At 36.9% G+C, this 15804-nt stretch overlaps 3 protein-coding genes and 1 pseudogene across 8 annotated transcripts; 2 read left to right on the top strand and 2 right to left on the bottom strand.

The window, feature by feature from the left end:
• The first annotated feature begins 1103 nt into the window (after nt 1–1103).
• On the top strand, nt 1104–2525 carry LOC147486087 (small ribosomal subunit protein eS19z-like; annotated as a pseudogene). The gene is made up of 3 exons (XR_015202085.1): nt 1104–1307; nt 1635–1728; nt 2288–2525. The product of XR_015202085.1 is annotated as a small ribosomal subunit protein eS19z-like (transcript).
• A 1959-nt stretch (nt 2526–4484) lies between these two features.
• LOC147486088 (protein FAR1-RELATED SEQUENCE 9-like) lies at nt 4485–5054 on the bottom strand. Its single transcript, XM_086573643.1, has one exon. It carries the CDS (start codon nt 5052–5054, stop codon nt 4485–4487), a length of 570 nt encoding a protein of 189 aa, XP_086429769.1.
• A 3288-nt stretch (nt 5055–8342) lies between these two features.
• Nucleotides 8343–11743, top strand: LOC147486089 (cold-responsive protein kinase 1-like). 5 transcript variants are annotated; one of them, XM_086572802.1, is made up of 5 exons: nt 8344–10492; nt 10698–10747; nt 10837–11088; nt 11205–11313; nt 11392–11743. In XM_086572802.1, the coding sequence occupies exon 1, from the start codon at nt 8580–8582 to the stop codon at nt 10080–10082; it is 1503 nt and encodes a 500-aa protein (XP_086428928.1). In that variant the 5' UTR covers nt 8344–8579; the 3' UTR covers nt 10083–10492; nt 10698–10747; nt 10837–11088; nt 11205–11313; nt 11392–11743. The 5 variants fall into 5 exon arrangements, with proteins under 5 accessions (XP_086428932.1, XP_086428928.1, XP_086428930.1 ...); XM_086572806.1 differs by lacking the exon at nt 10698–10747 and having other exon boundaries at nt 8343–10492; XM_086572804.1 differs by lacking the exon at nt 10698–10747 and having other exon boundaries at nt 11397–11743.
• A 653-nt stretch (nt 11744–12396) lies between these two features.
• LOC147486090 (uncharacterized) lies at nt 12397–13236 on the bottom strand. The gene has a single exon (XM_086573644.1). It carries the CDS (start codon nt 13234–13236, stop codon nt 12397–12399), a length of 840 nt encoding a protein of 279 aa, XP_086429770.1.
• Nucleotides 13237–15804: the final 2568 nt, after the last annotated feature.

The following is a 15804-nucleotide window of genomic DNA, read 5'->3' on the forward strand; positions in this document are numbered from 1 at the left end:
TGAGAGTGGGATGGAGTGGACAAAATTGGGAGTGGGCGTATCCCTCCCTATATATATATATATATATATATATATATATATATATATATATATATATATATATATATATATATATGGGGTATGATGAATAGTGTTTTCACGTACGTCACAGGGGCAGTTTGGTAATTTCACATTCTATTTTTATTTTTTATTTTTATTTTCATTTTGTAGGGGCAAAATTGTAGTTTTATAGTTTTTAAAATTAATTTCTAATCATAATGGACTTTATGTTTGGAAGTCAAACAAATAGAGTAAAATAGTCTTTTTCACATATGTTATAAGAGTATAATTGTAACTTTCCTTTTTTTGAATATCTAAACTTTGCCATTTTTCTTCATTGGTGGGTCTCCTCAACACGAGAAAGTTAAACAACAGAGGTTGCACAGTTGAGTACGTGCGCAGCACGTGCTTTTTGCTAGTATGTATATATACACAATTCTTCTCTAAAAAGTAATAGCTACTTAAGTTAACTTTAAAATAAGTACGTAAGTAAAACTTTACCTACAAAATGAATTCAAACCTATTTTTTGTGGATATGATATACTCAATATTAAGATCATCTCTACAAAATTTCAGCACATTTGGAAACCTCTAACATTGGCAAAAAATGATTACAAAAACTTAACATTTCTGGACCGTTAGATTTCTTTTTAAAATGTCTACAATTTTTATCCATGTTAGAGGTTTCCAAATGAGCTGAAATTTTGGGAAGATAATCATTATGGTGAGTGCTTCGTAACTACAAAAAATTAGATTTGAATTCATTTTGTAGGTGAAGTTTTACGTACGTACTTATTTTACGTTAACTTAAGTAGCTACTTTTTAGAGAATTACTATATATATATATATACACACACACAGTCCCGATCTTAGAAGTACGTACTTAAGTTAGTAATTAATGGACTAAACCTTACATAATATCCACGAGATTTAGTAATCCAAAAACACTGAAAAAAACCCCACCGTAATCTCTCTCTCTCTTTTATTTCTCTCTCCAAAATTTCTCTCATATTTCTCTCTCTCCAGTAACTATTCTTCTCTCTCAACCAAATTAAATAAACAATAAAAAAAATGTCTCGTTATCCTCTCTCACTTCAATACCTCTTGTTCCTCTTTACCTCACTTGTGTTTTTTTTTCTCTCTCTCTCTCCTTGAAGCAAAAGCAACCTCTGAGTTGAGTAGCAATGGAGACTGTGCGAACAGTAAAAGACGTGTCACCTCATGAGTTCATCAAAGCTTATTCTTCTCACCTCAAGAGATCCGGCAAGGTATCTATCTATATACTATTTTCTTTTAATTTTATACTCAAGTAGCTCTTTGAATGATTTTAATGTAAAAATTATTCATTTTTCTTTGTGTTGACCCGATCATCTTATACTAAATGTACTAAACATGCTAAGCCTAAATGAATGTGGCGGGTTGAAATTTTTGTTATTATCATGCTTGTATCTGTTGCATTCCTATTTCCTTGTCACAAAAAGTATGATACCAGTAGAAAGATACACTATGAGGACCTATTATTGTGATTTTGTAAATTTAGTTCAGAAGAAGGTTGGGTGTATATTTAATTTTGCCTTATATTTATGTATTCCTAGATGGAGCTTCCTCAATGGACTGATATTGTGGGATTGCTCGTCACATCCTGCAAGAGCTTGAGAAGATGAAAATTGTTGATGTTGATCCTAAGGGGTGAGTTATTTGATCACACCTTCCTTTTATTTTTTCTGTTTATTCAGGGTAAAAGGGAAAAGTATGTTAGGAAGGTTTCTCTTCACAAATTTGATGGGCCCTACATGGAATGTAGTTCCCTCATATATACACTTAAAATTCGAGTGACTATGATCTTGGCCTCATTCTAAGGTAACTAAAATCATTTAAGATCAAACTAAATTGTTGAGATAAAGAGCTATCTTCATTGGTAAGGAGCTACTCCTGCATTAGGAAGCATTTACCGACTTATAAACAAGGTTTGCAGTGCCTTTTTTAGAAATTCAAGAACCCATGTATGTTGAGAGGATAGCTTGTACCTCTTTAACTCCTTAGCATTTGATTGCAGCTCGTATTTTCTGTTTTCCTTTTAATGGTCATGGTTTGGAATACTAATGCATCAGACTTAGAAGCGTTCAAAGCAAAGTGTTTCTTTAAGTAATGTTGAAACACTATTGAAACAATCCTATGCCAATTGAACCTTTTAGACTTTTAGCACTATTGAAAAACTAATATTGGTCATTGATTTTTTTGGTAACAATGGGAGGAGAATCACTTCTAGCGGACGTCGTGATCTTGACCAAGTTGCAGGGAGGATTGTTGTTGCTCCAGCTCCTTGAGCAATTCATCTCAGTTACTATCATCAAGAATGGTGTTTTAATAGTTTGAGTTTCAGATTTTATTGTCGAATGAAAATGTGAGTCTAGAAACTTGATTGCTTTCTCTTGTAGTAAACACACTAGAAGAAATTGTTTTTTTTTTTTGGCTTGACATAATTGATTTAAAGTGATGAAAATAGAGGTAAATGTAAGAAAATAGGTATAGTTTGAAGAGGGGGTACACTATGATCTGTTTTGCTGTCATAAACATATCATAGTCCTTGCACGAGGACAAGGTCAACTTATGCACCAGTTAGATAATCTCAGCAATTTTGTTCACGAGAGCTGGGGTGAAAGAAACCAGGAAGTAAGAAAAGACAAGAGAAGCAGAATAGCTGATTTTGAATTCATTGGAATTCCTTTTATTCTAACATTAGCAGTTGGTGGGGGTGGGAATGTTACTATATAAGGGTTTATCATCTCGTAGTTGAGCTCTCTTGCAATAGCATTTGAATATCTCTTCACTTGTAATGAAGAATGTATTCAATTGCATTTTTGTAGTTTTTGTATTTCATTTTAGATATTTTTTTCCCAAGTCAAATTCTGCTTGGGAACTATATCGATTGTTTGTGATTTTGAAAGGCAAATCACATCTCTTGCAACCCTGTAAATTCATCCATTAAAGAAAGCAAGTTACAGACCATCTTTTCAGCAAGTCACAGACCATCTTTTCTTGATGACTTAGTATTATTCTAGGGCATATTTGCACGTTTGATTTACAACATGGAAACTTGATGAATTAAGTTGAGCTTCAAAGCACCATAACAAACAACAAAAATAACCTTTCCAAGCAGATAACCCTCATAGCCTTGCCAAGTCTAAGAATGTATAACTTAATGCAACTCAGGAAATAATTAGTAGTAGAAGCAGGCTCTTGCATGGAAGTACAACTTCAGCTTTTCTTGTCTTCCTTCATTGAATAAAATAACATCGGAAGAAACTTGAGCCAACATGTTCAACTCTTCACAGCTGGACTTTAACAAATTTTTTGGTCTCACTCCAAAGTCCAAACAGAGAGGATGATGACACACTGTATCTGATAACAGTGAAAACCATATTAGAGAAAAATGGATGAAAAAATTAAATACCTAAATAAGTTGAGCTATTTCCAGGTCATACTTGGAATGCAGTAGCGCACTAAGCCAAAGTATTCAATCTGTTAAATTCTACAAATTACATATATTCTACTACTATGTATGTTTGTGAATATTGATATTCAATTACAGCATTCTTCAGAAAAAGGAAATATACCCAAACCAAGCCAGGGAGAATATCTATGAATCAGAAAAATGTAATATGTACATGACTGACCACTTCACATACGTTCAATTACAACCCTTGACTTTAATGAAATAAATGTACGAGACTAGTTACATTGGCTTCTCAAAATAAAATTGCAGTTGCTACAATCATCCATTCTGGGAAAAAAAAAAAAAAAAAAAAAAAAAAAAAAAAAAAAAAAAAATAACAATATCTATTACGACTAGCGCGGTTTTCTTGAAATCTGCTACTAACATCTGGTGTCATTAAAGTTCCTCGTATGAAATATCTACCACCACCAGCTACCATTGTGAGTACTTCATGCATAGCTGCCATTGTGAGTACTTCATGCATATCAATGCAAAGCTCCATCACCTAATATCAAACAAAAATTCAACAGCTAAGATATACAACACTAAAAGGTAAAAAAAAACAATTCAAAAAATCGGTGTTTACCAAAGCCAAAATAAGAACTACCGTCACTATTAGAATTTGTATTAGTTTCATCCTCGTTGTCACATGAAGAAGTTTACGAAGTTTTTTCGCTGCAAGGCAATTAACATTATAAAGAATATGTGAAATACACTTTTAGAATTAAAAATAAAGGAAAAATAAAGTGGCGTTACTTACCCATTATTAAACATTGGACAATTCCTTTTGTCATGAGACACTCCAACCTTATTACAACCATTGCATCGCCTACTTTTATTCTGTTTTCCCTTCCTAAGTGCTTTCTCTTTTCCCCTCTTAACCCTTTTTCCGCACCCTTTTGCCCTTGCTTGACTCGGTTCCTTGTAATTGTTTTCCAAATTCGAACTCTTATTTTTCATAAAGACTACATTTATCGCATGTTGCTGCTACACTTGTGCCACAATCAACTAACTTCTTAATCTCTTCAAGTGCACCATCTAAAGCATCAGTATATACTTTAATTGCTTCTTTACTTCTAAGAGCTTTATCAACTACAACGGTAGACATTTGAATAAGTCCATTCCTCTTCATGAGGTATAGTTTATCATCTTGTATCTCCATTCCACCATCATCAATGACTGTCTCTGATTTTCCAACTTTACACCATCTCTTTAAAATGTATTGGTTCGGCAATTTATCAAAATCATGCATTTTGTTCAAATATCCCAATACGTGTCTACAAATGACCCCCAAGCTTTCAAACATCTTGCAACTGCATGAAGCAAAATCCAAATCTTTTTTATAACAAATTTCCCGCACTCTATACTTTTCCACCATTTTCTTCCCCAAGATTTTCCTTTCAACTTTATAAATACAACAACTGTCATTGTCACCAAGAAGCTCAAATCTATAATTCAAGCTCTCCCACAACTCATCTTGAAATTTAAAAAATATCTCAAGTGTATAAACATCAGCCATGTGTACCAAAAAATTATGGGGCATTTTCAATTTAGGCTTCTCAATCATATCTTTGTTATATGCCATTAATTCTTCATGGCGTTGGTGCATAAGTCCCCTACCAAACTAAATCATAAAATCTACTAAAGAATTTTCCTTGGAAACATACCTCTTGTAGAATGAATGAGCACTTTTCGCTCGTTGGCTACTTGACATACCAGCAGAGAAAATATGATTCACATATGCACGGGCACCCATTGTGAGCGAATATCGCATAAATGATCAACCATTTATTTTCATGTAAACCACTCCTCTCAACAAAATCAGTCCATTTGGAGTCAAACTCGTCCTTTGTCTCACATCTCCATATGCAACTTGAGAACTCACTGTAGTACTCAATATACTTAATTGTATCTAATCTCTCCGAGAATTTTGTCAATATGTGCCAACTGCAGTACCTGTGACACAATACCCATATTTAATATGCCAAAAGAAAGAAAAACAAAACAAAACAAAAATTACAATACCTGTGATAAGTATTTGGAAGAGCTAGAGAAATGGCTTTTGTCATTGCTGGATCCTGATCTGTTATAATCATCTTCGGCGCGTCGCTCGGCATAACTTTTAAAAATTGGTCGAATAACCAACCAAACGTAACTGCAGTCTCATCACATAAAAATGCACAAGCAAATAAAACGGTCTGGCCATGATTATTAACCCCATATAATGGTGCGAAAATCAATCCATATCGATTGGTTTTATACTTGTATCAAAAATAAAGTAGTATCAAAAATAACCACGTCTCCAAAAACTTGTATGCTCGCCTAGAGGTTGCATCCGTCCAAAACAATGAGTAATCCTTTGTTCAACATCTGCCTCAATTTTAAAAAAGTGAAAGAAGGATTCTTTGCTTGTTCCAATTTTAAGTACTTCGTGAAACATATCTCCATCGTTGGCCCTTCACCGCATTACGCTTGTTCCTTTTCTGGTTATATAAATCCCTCTCAGATAAAACCAATGTTTTCTATCCCACTGACCGCACACCAAGCAAGTTGAATTGTTGATGTTGTGGTATATTAACCATGGCAAGTTATTGCTTTAAACATTTTTGGCAGTAGAAAAAAGCCACGGTGAGATCTTAGAAAGTGTACTCTACTTTCGGTGTTGACAATGAGTGAGTATGCCCCTCAATAAATACACTAACTACAAATGCACCAGATTTTGTCTTCGTTCTTCGCTATTTTTGCCTTACAATCTTCTTTTGTATTACCCCAACCGCCTTTTTTCCCAACAACATCCATATAGAACTTTCAATATCTAGCTACTAGTGAACTTTTTCCTTGTTTATAACAAACATATTCCTTTCTTATTGCTGCACCATCCTTCTTCTGCTGAGACCAACTACGTACACTAAATCCAGCTATTTTTGCATATTCATTGTAAAAGTTGTAAACATCATCCAATGATTCAAACTCCTTACCTACTTTTGGCTTCACATCGTTTAATACTTGAGGAGTGTAAATCTCAATATTTTCAGCACCTAAGCTCCCACTCTCTACATTGACTTCCGGATTCTCCATTTCACTATAACCTGACACAAAAATAAATTAAACTCATTACCAAAAAGCACTATATATGCAATAATAATTAATTATTATTTTAGCACGTACAGTACCTACTAATAAGTACAATAAACAAATGGAGATAATGCATAAATAGTGTAGTGTGTGTAGTTAGTGGCATTTGTAAAGTATTGTTTATACTATGCATTTGCATCCAAGTAAGGACAAGTCCCCTCTCCCATCTCTATAGAACAAGGTTAAGGACGTGTTTTTTCCTATTATTAGATCTCCATATATATAATTTAAAGCTTCCTTCTAAAAGCTTCCTTCTAAGGGTGGAATCTAAGAGCACATCTTGTCAACTTATGGCCCGCTTGAAGACCATTTGAATGCCAATAAGCTTACCAAGATTGCTTGACTCGTGAATATGGCATGTCCCTAACCGACATCTGCATATAAGCTTCCAGATCTCTCACAACCTTGTTCACCACCTGATCACTAGTTTCACTGCATTATTACTATAACACAACCAAGCATTTTTATTTTTTGTTTGCACGGTCACCCAACTATAGTGCTCACACATATAGACAATTTCAATATGCATGACTGTTGCCAATTATTCTGTAGCAATGGTCTTTTGCGGCACTGTGGTACTATGGTAGTATGTGATAATTGAAAAATGAAGAATCAAAGAGTGCGACATTCATTTTTTATTTTAATTTCAGTAGTTACGAAACAACACCAATGCCAAAGTAGTACCAATTTATTTTTGAACTATACATTGTAATTCTTTGACCTATACACCGTAAGTAATAAACACTTCAACTCCAAACCACTCCCTTAAATTTAAAATTATTTAAAACCAATAGAATGTTAAACTGAAGCATAAGTCATACTACAACTACTATAAATACAATATATTCCATCGGGAAAAAAAATAGACTATATGCAAAATATTCTAGTTCTACTTCAATATGATATTGTTAAAGAAACATAAGTAGCACCAAATACCTTCAAACAATAGTGAAACTGTCTTTGTTTACCGAAGAAAAAGTACTAGAAGGAGAATATGAATGGTTTTTTTTTTTTTTTTTTTTTTTTGAAGAGAGAAAAAAAAAAGATTTAAGTTGTGAGAAAAGAGAGCGAACTGTGAGGGAGAGGGAGAGAGAGAGTCACGTAATGAGGGAGAGAAAATAGGGAGGGAAATAGAGAAAATAATAGAGATTACGGTGGGGTTTTTTCAATGTTTTTAGATTACTAAATCTCGTGGATATTATGTAAGGTTTAGTCCATTAATTACTAACTTAAGTACGTACTTCTAAGATCGGGATTATATATATATATATATATATATATATAATCGTGAAATACTAAATATTTTGCATACATGTTATTTGTGAATCCGATCCGAAACTGATCTGAAATTGACCTGGTGGTTTAGCGGTCACCCATTATATAGGTAGATTGGGTTTGGATTTGACAAATTCAACACAATTAATAATTGAGTCAGGTTTGGATTTGCTTACCTAACACATGACCCGAATATGACACGACACAAACCCGACCCAACACGAACCATTGCACCCGTATCATTTAGATGTAGTTTTGTTTCTATGTAAGTATGGATTTGTACTGGGGTTTGTTTCTATTTAGATTTTTGAGTAGTCAGATGTGGATAATGTGCGCGGTGAAAAACATTTGACCACAGGAATTAATTTGACATTTTGACCCCAGTATTTGTGAGATTTTGCAATCCCCGAGTCCAAGAAAAATTATGTCTGTACGTTCTCTCTACTCTATCTTCTCCTCTATTGTAACTTCTCCTCCTTGTCCGCTCCATTTTCATTCTCACATTTTCACAAACTATGAGCTCAAACTCCTCTCAAACTTTAACATCTCGATCTACCGGTTTATTTTATACTGTCACCAGATATCACATATATCGGATATATTTGAGTCTTAAATTACAAGCCTTAACTTCTTAATGGGATTTTGGAATAAGACGATCGCAGTTTTAAAACTTCAAAGAAACTGGAGTGCGTTGACTATTAAGATGGAGAAACTGACGAAGTTAAGTGATGAACTGATGTTAGAGGTTGGAAATATCGAATCGGAGCCCGCAGATGAAGTGGCTCGGTGGTTTAAGGCGGTGAGAACCAAACGAGTTGAGAGGATTATACTATCAGATGAGTATGATCAACATATTCACAGTTGTTTTTGCAAACGATGCTTTAACTTTAAAAAGACTATCAGTCTCAGCTACAAAGTATCCTCGTTGCTAAAACGTGTGAGAGAAGTACATGATCAGCTTTCCCGTGTCACCGAGGCCTTACGGAAGGGCAACAGTACAAGGATGGAGAGGGGGGCGGCAAATTATTCTACAAGTACAACAATTCTTGAAACTATAAGTCTCCGCCCCTCCGAAAATTTTCAAGATATAAGTACTACTACTGCCCCCACATATACCTTACCACCACCACCACCACCTCCCATAACCCAGATTCCTGGATCCGTCCCTGGCAACAGAGATCCTATGGAGAATTTTTTCAGTGAAATGGAAAGAAGGAACCCAATTCGATTTACGCATACTCAGCTACAGAGTTTTACATCAAACTTCTCTTCACCGTTAGGATCAGGGGGTTATGGCGAAGTCTACAAAGGACAACTTCCAGATAGGAAACTTATTGCTGTTAAGGTACTAAAATACAATTTTAATGACGAGGTACAAGGGACGTTCATGGCTGAAGTGGGCACTGTATGTACAACGCACCACAGAAACCTAGTTAAACTGTATGGGTTCTGTTTTGATATTAACATGAAAGCCGTTGTATATGAATACATGGAAAATGGATCGCTGGACAAAATCTTGTTTCACAATAACCATATAATGGAATGGGAAAGGCTGCAAAATATTGCAATCGGAACGGCAAAGGGACTCTCTTACTTGCACGAGGACTGTCATCAAACGATAATTCATTATGATATAAAGCCTGGTAACATTCTTCTCGACTCAAACTTTTGTCCTAAGATTGGTGATTTTGGGGTAGCTAAACTTTATAGTAGAGACATATCAAATGTCCCAATGAGTAGATATAGAGGGACGCCCGGTTATGCTGCCCCAGAGTTATGGGATCAAAATTCAATTGTAACTAGTAAATGTGATGTTTATAGTTATGGTGTGATGTTGTTTGAACTTGTGGGGAGGAGGAGGAACATGGATCCCAGATTGGAAGAGAGCCAAACATGGTTTCCAAAACAAGTTTGGGAGAAGTTTGAAAAAGGGGAACTAGACGAATTTTTGGCACAATGTGGCCTTCTCGAAGGGGATAGGGTGAAAGCAAAGAAGATCTGTAAGCTTGCACTATGCTGTATTCAACGCATTCCTACAGACAGACCGTCCATGAGCGAAGTGGTGAAGATTCTTGAGGGAGACAGAGAAGCAATGGAACCTCCTAATCCATTTCCGCATTTGTACTCCCAGCTGTAAACATAATTTCAACTCAAGTAGCATTTAAGATTCAACATTTCACCCCATGATGCAGATTTTAGGTTTAATCTCCCTAGTTCATAAACATTCTGAAAAAACCCCTCACTGCGTACTAACTACTAACCCATAAAAACCATCCTCTTTTTCTAAAATACCCGAACTGACTAAAATACCCCAACACATAAAAACCTAGATCTCAAATTTCTCTTTTCTCTCTTTCTTCTCGCCACATCCTCTCTTCTTACAAACCCTAGATATCCTACAAAACTAAATTCTTGAGGAGAGAAACACTCAACAAAACCAAAAAATCAAAAGTTTCAAAAGAAGATGCTCCAGTGAGGATGAAGCGAGTGGTTCAATCACAAACAAAAGGGAAAAAGGCAACAACCGATAAAAAGACGAAATCTAAGGTGAGAATCATATTTATTTTTGAAATTTATTTGTAAATATATGAGAATTTCTATTTTTATATATAAATTTGCATTTATATATATATATAGCTTCATATGTAAATTCGTATTTAAACATATTATAAATGTGAATTCGTATTTTCACAAGTGAATTTGTATTTACATGTTGTAAATTTGTATTGCAACATGATGTAAAATCTACTAGTTCTAACAAGGTGTTCACCAAAGTGTCTTCATTTCTCATCATTTGTATGGGTAAGCATCTTCCATGTAATTTAATTACTGAAGTTGAATATGTAAATTCACAAAATCTCTGAAGATGTTGTTGTTCTTATCTGTTGCAGCTAGCTTTAAGAGATAACCATAAACAAGGCATGAAAGTCTATGTCACAGATGTCCTAAAATAATTGGACAACAAGGTCGCCCATCTGTTTTTCATCATAAATAGTCCCAAGTTAAGAAAGTACAAAAATGGTTATCACTGGACTTTGCTTCATGTTGGTACTTTGAATTGGGAATAAACGCACTATGACTCTTTAAGGGCAAGGAACTACAAGAAGAAGAAATACATTTCGTTAGAAGATGCTGAAATGTTGGTAAGTGAAATGTTATGATTTGGGCTTGTTTTGTTTTCAGTAGTCAGGTGTTAGGCAGCCTTTTGGTAATTTAAATACTATTCATTTTTTGTTGATTCTAATTCAATTTAATGCAGCAAAAGAGGGTGGTGAAGCTATTATATGTAGGCGTCGGGAGCTAAGATTGCCAGATATGGATTTTATGAAAGATATCAAAGTTGGAGTATGCCCACAACAAGGAGCATCGTAAGAACTTAACTTTCCGAACATAAATGTCTTTTTAATCTTTTATCTCTTATCTTAAACTTTTTTTTGCATTTTTAGTTCAGATTGTGGATTCTTCGTCATTTTGTTTGTGAACGCTACAATATATGGAAAAGTTATCCAAGATATTATGCTAGAAGTCGCGAAACAATTGAGGGTTGACCTAATATATGAGATTGTATCAAGTCAACAAGAAAAATTGGATCCAAAAGAAGAATGCAAGAAATGATGAGCTGGTTTTTTGTTTAATCACGTGTTAGTGGATTTTATTTGTTAGAATTCTAGATGTAAAAAGGCTAATTTGGGTTAATGTGCTTGCGATAAATGATGTAATTAATGAGAATCTCCTTTATATTTTCAGTTGGTTACCTTTGCAACTTACATATGTAATGCAAAAAATGATTAATTGTTAGTTTGTCAGATTAATTTACATAGCTATGTTGCATGTCAGGAAAAATGTCTATGAAAATTCATATTTGCATATGTAAGTTGGTATTTACATAGCCTGTGCAGGTGTCACATACATACTCACATGTCATAAAAAGTCTATGCAAATTCACATTTGTATGTGCAAATTTGTATTTGCATATGTTAAGTTACTATGTAAATATAGATTTACATATATTCTGTCTATGCAAATTCATGTTTGTATGTGTAAATTTGCATTTGCATATGTGGAGTTACTATGTAAATATAGATTTACATATATTCTTATAGGTGTCGAGCAATTTTACTTGTCAAAGGTTACTATGTAAATATAGATTTACATATATATGACTATATAAACATACATTTACATATATTCTGTCAGGTGTTGGGCAATTTTTCTTCAAAAAGATTACTATGTAAAAGTATCTTTACATAGTAATACAAAACCTGTGTTAACTGGCTGTTTTAAAAATCTTCAACTAAAATATGTAACATAGTCAAACTAAGCTCAACATCAAAATATATAATCCATAATAAATGAAAGTATTGTTTTCCAAATAAAATCCAACATCAGAAAAAGAATGCAAGTTCATCAACATCTCGTTTTTATATACGAGCAAAATATAGATTACTGAATCATTGAATTGGTGCAGAACATGTTGTAGGAGTGGAGCCCACTCTTAGGTTACGATGGCCATAGCAAGGGCCCTTGTTCTTCTTCCTGCCTCTTGCAACACCTGTGTTGTGCTTCCATTTCTTGTTTGGTCTCCCCATCTTCTTTTTCAGATCCGGAGGTAGTAAATCAAGCATACTTGGTATATTAGCAGGCATTTTACTATTCTCCACAGGTACTATAGCTTTTGAATAACTATCACGGAATGTCTGATAATAAAAGAATTTATCACAGTAGGTATACACATTCAATCTATCAGCCAAAATGGAGCGCAGTGCATACGCACAAGGGAATCCTTCAATTCTCCACCAATTACAAGAGCAATAACTTCTATTCAAGTCAACCAAGTGAATATGGGTAGCATGCACCTCGAAAACACCCTCCCTTGACTTAAGAACCACCCAACTTTTCCCCACCTCGATCTTCTCAGCCAATAAAGTTTTCATAGACGGACATAAGATAGTAGTCCAGCTCCTAGATGACTCCCGCCGATCAGACATCATTTTCATAATTTTCCCACAAATCTTGTCCACCATTGCAATGATAGGCAAGTGGTGTCCTAGCAGGATCCATGAGTTGAAGCTTTCCGCAATATTGGAACACATATCACCATATCTATTTCCTTGAAAATAAGCATTACACCAATGCTCATAACGTATGGTGGACAAAAATTTGTTCGCTTGATTGCCGCAAACATCTCGAAAATTAGTCATCAGTTTCTCAAACTCATGGTGCGTCCCAGCATATGCAAGGTTTGAAAAGAGATCCAGGGTATCCAAACGGAAGCAATGGTTGTTGGGCATAGCTGAATTAAGGTTATTTTTAAGGTGCCACAAACAATAGCTGTAATATCAGATTTTACAACCACTGAAATCACAGACTCTCTCTTACTTTCTCTCTCTCTATTCCTTTTTCTCACCACCTTTTTTCCCCCCTTTCTCATCTCTTTTCTTCTCTTTATATCCCATAACCGCTCTCTTTCTCCAACCGCTCCATCTTCTCTAACCGCTCTCCATGATCTTTTTCGTGTCCCACGTCTGCCCCTTGTCCAACCGTCTCCCTAGGCATCGTGTTCTGGCTACTGTGCTCCTCCTGCCTTTTTCCTTAATCCACCTTCATTTAGGCCCCCGACACTTTGCGGAATCCTATGCCTTACTAGGTTCCGCGATGTATCTCTGTTCCGCGAGCTTGATTCGTCGCTCCCACTCCTTCTCTGGCCGTCATAGGGGGCAGCTCTCCGGCGGTTGTATTACCAGCGGACCGCGATCCGTTACACTAGGTCTCTTCTTTGCTACCCGGCATACGACCCACTTGCCACCTATAACTCCACGTGTCATGAATACGTCCTATACAGATGCCCCTCTCGGTCCCGTTTGATATTCCGCGATATCGTTTTAAGTCCGCGGATAAACTACGAGACCGAGAAAACTCTCCCCCTTTCCTTTACATCTGTGGCACGTGCACCCATGGCACGTGCGCTATCATTACCTCTCGATGTTTGATTCGCACGTGCATCGAGCCTATCATTTCGGCGCACGCGCATCGAGCTTGCTTTTCCACTTTTCAAGGCCCCACGTGTCCCTTGTTTCTTGGTTCTTTTCCCGAATGAAATAACCTTTTTGCCCTTGTCGATTAGTATCCCGCCCAACCTCTCTCTTCCTTTAAAACCCTTAAACTCGTCTCTAAACCCTTTCATTTTCTTCTTCTTCCAGTTTCTTCCCCATTTCTTCCCGCTCTCATCTTCAATGGGTCTTCAATTTTCTGCAAGATTCGAACTTCTCTTTCGTTGCTATTTGACGCTTTGCTCCTCAGGTTTGTCTTCCTCCACTTAGTTCTTGTCATTGTTCCGATTACTCTCCATCGTTTTACTGTTCCCATTTCTCTTCCTCCATAGCCTGTTTTCACTATTGTTCTTCAGTTTAGGGCGTCTCCGTCGTTTAATTTTGTCATGTCTGAGTCCGAATCGGCGAATTCCTCAACCACCCAACCTGACGGATCGGAGTCCTCCGCTCCCAGATCTAGCGGTCACACCGTGGACATATCTGACTCCGCGGCTTCGGGCTCTGCTAGCCCTGTCGCGGAACCTTCCACCTCAGGAAGGAAAACCACTCTGCCTCCCCCCCTACCGCTGTAGGCCCAACTTAGATGCAGTTAAAGCTGCTTATGGCATCCCCGCCCACGTGATCCTTGAGCACGTGCCTGGCGTCTCCCATTTCCCGCATCTAGTCCCACCGCGGTCTGGTTGTCTCATTGCAACTGTTGGTCAGATAGCGGCCGGCTTGCGATTTCCATTAACTCTCCTTGATGTCGAAGTATGTAACCACTTCAACATCCCCCCCTGCCAAGGCATTGGTAATTTTTGCGATCTTATATGCCGCAGATCATTACAACAAAACCAATTCTCCCAAAATCCAACTCTGCGATATGATAGCTCACTACTATATAAAAAAGAGTACCAAATTTGGTAGTGTAGGATATCGATCTTTCTATACCCCCATCCGCGAAGAAGTCCTTTATCCTCCACCTTACTACCTCTAATAAAGTGTGGCATCATTATCCGTTATATGTAATGCGGTAGTTTTACGTCCGCGGATCTGCCCTCGGCGTTTCTCTAAGACATCTCGGTTTCCTTTCTAGGTAGTGCGTCAAACTTTTTATTCGCGTGCTTTCGTTCCTAACTTTACTTTTAACTTGTCTCTCTTTTTATACCACAGGGTGCGGTTGAAACCCAGTTCGCGATCCAAACTTTACAACGGTGTCTACTCTCCATTTTTCAAAAACTCCGCGACTTGGGAAGTGGACGATGAGTGAAGTCCTCGGCATAGATCCAGAAAAGGGCCATCCTCTTCTCCTTGATCCTTCGTTGAAAAATATTGGTCCGTATCAAGGTCCACTTTATCGCCCAGCCCCTCCCAAAGAGAGACTCCCCAAATCCTCTCCTCGCCCAAAGAGAAAGCCCTACAAATCTTTTAAGTATACTAACAAGATATCGCACTCTAGAGCCGTAGCCCAACGTTTTGCCGCTGCGTCCAAGGCCCATCCCCCTGCTCCTTATACCGCCCCCTCTTCCTACTCTGTTGTAGCGGATTGGGAAGACGACTTAGATCAACCTTCCTCCTCAGTTCAAGAAGCTGCCATGGCCTCTTCTAAACTCAAATTGTGGGATAGTGACTCTGAAGGGGATGAACCCGTTGAAGTCACTGCTAAGAGCCCTCCCCGCTAAAAAAGGCTAGGGACTGCGGCCTAACCCCCACCCCCAGTGGCTGCTGTATTGCCGCGACCTACTGTTTTATGCTTTCGCCGTCCTTCTACAAATTCCCAGCCATCCGGTCGGCACCACGGGCGTGCACGAAATATGGCGACCTCAATTC

Source organism: Coptis chinensis, chromosome 7 (assembly GCF_015680905.1).
Source record: "Coptis chinensis isolate HL-2020 chromosome 7, ASM1568090v1, whole genome shotgun sequence".
Lineage (NCBI taxonomy): Eukaryota > Viridiplantae > Streptophyta > Magnoliopsida > Ranunculales > Ranunculaceae > Coptis > Coptis chinensis.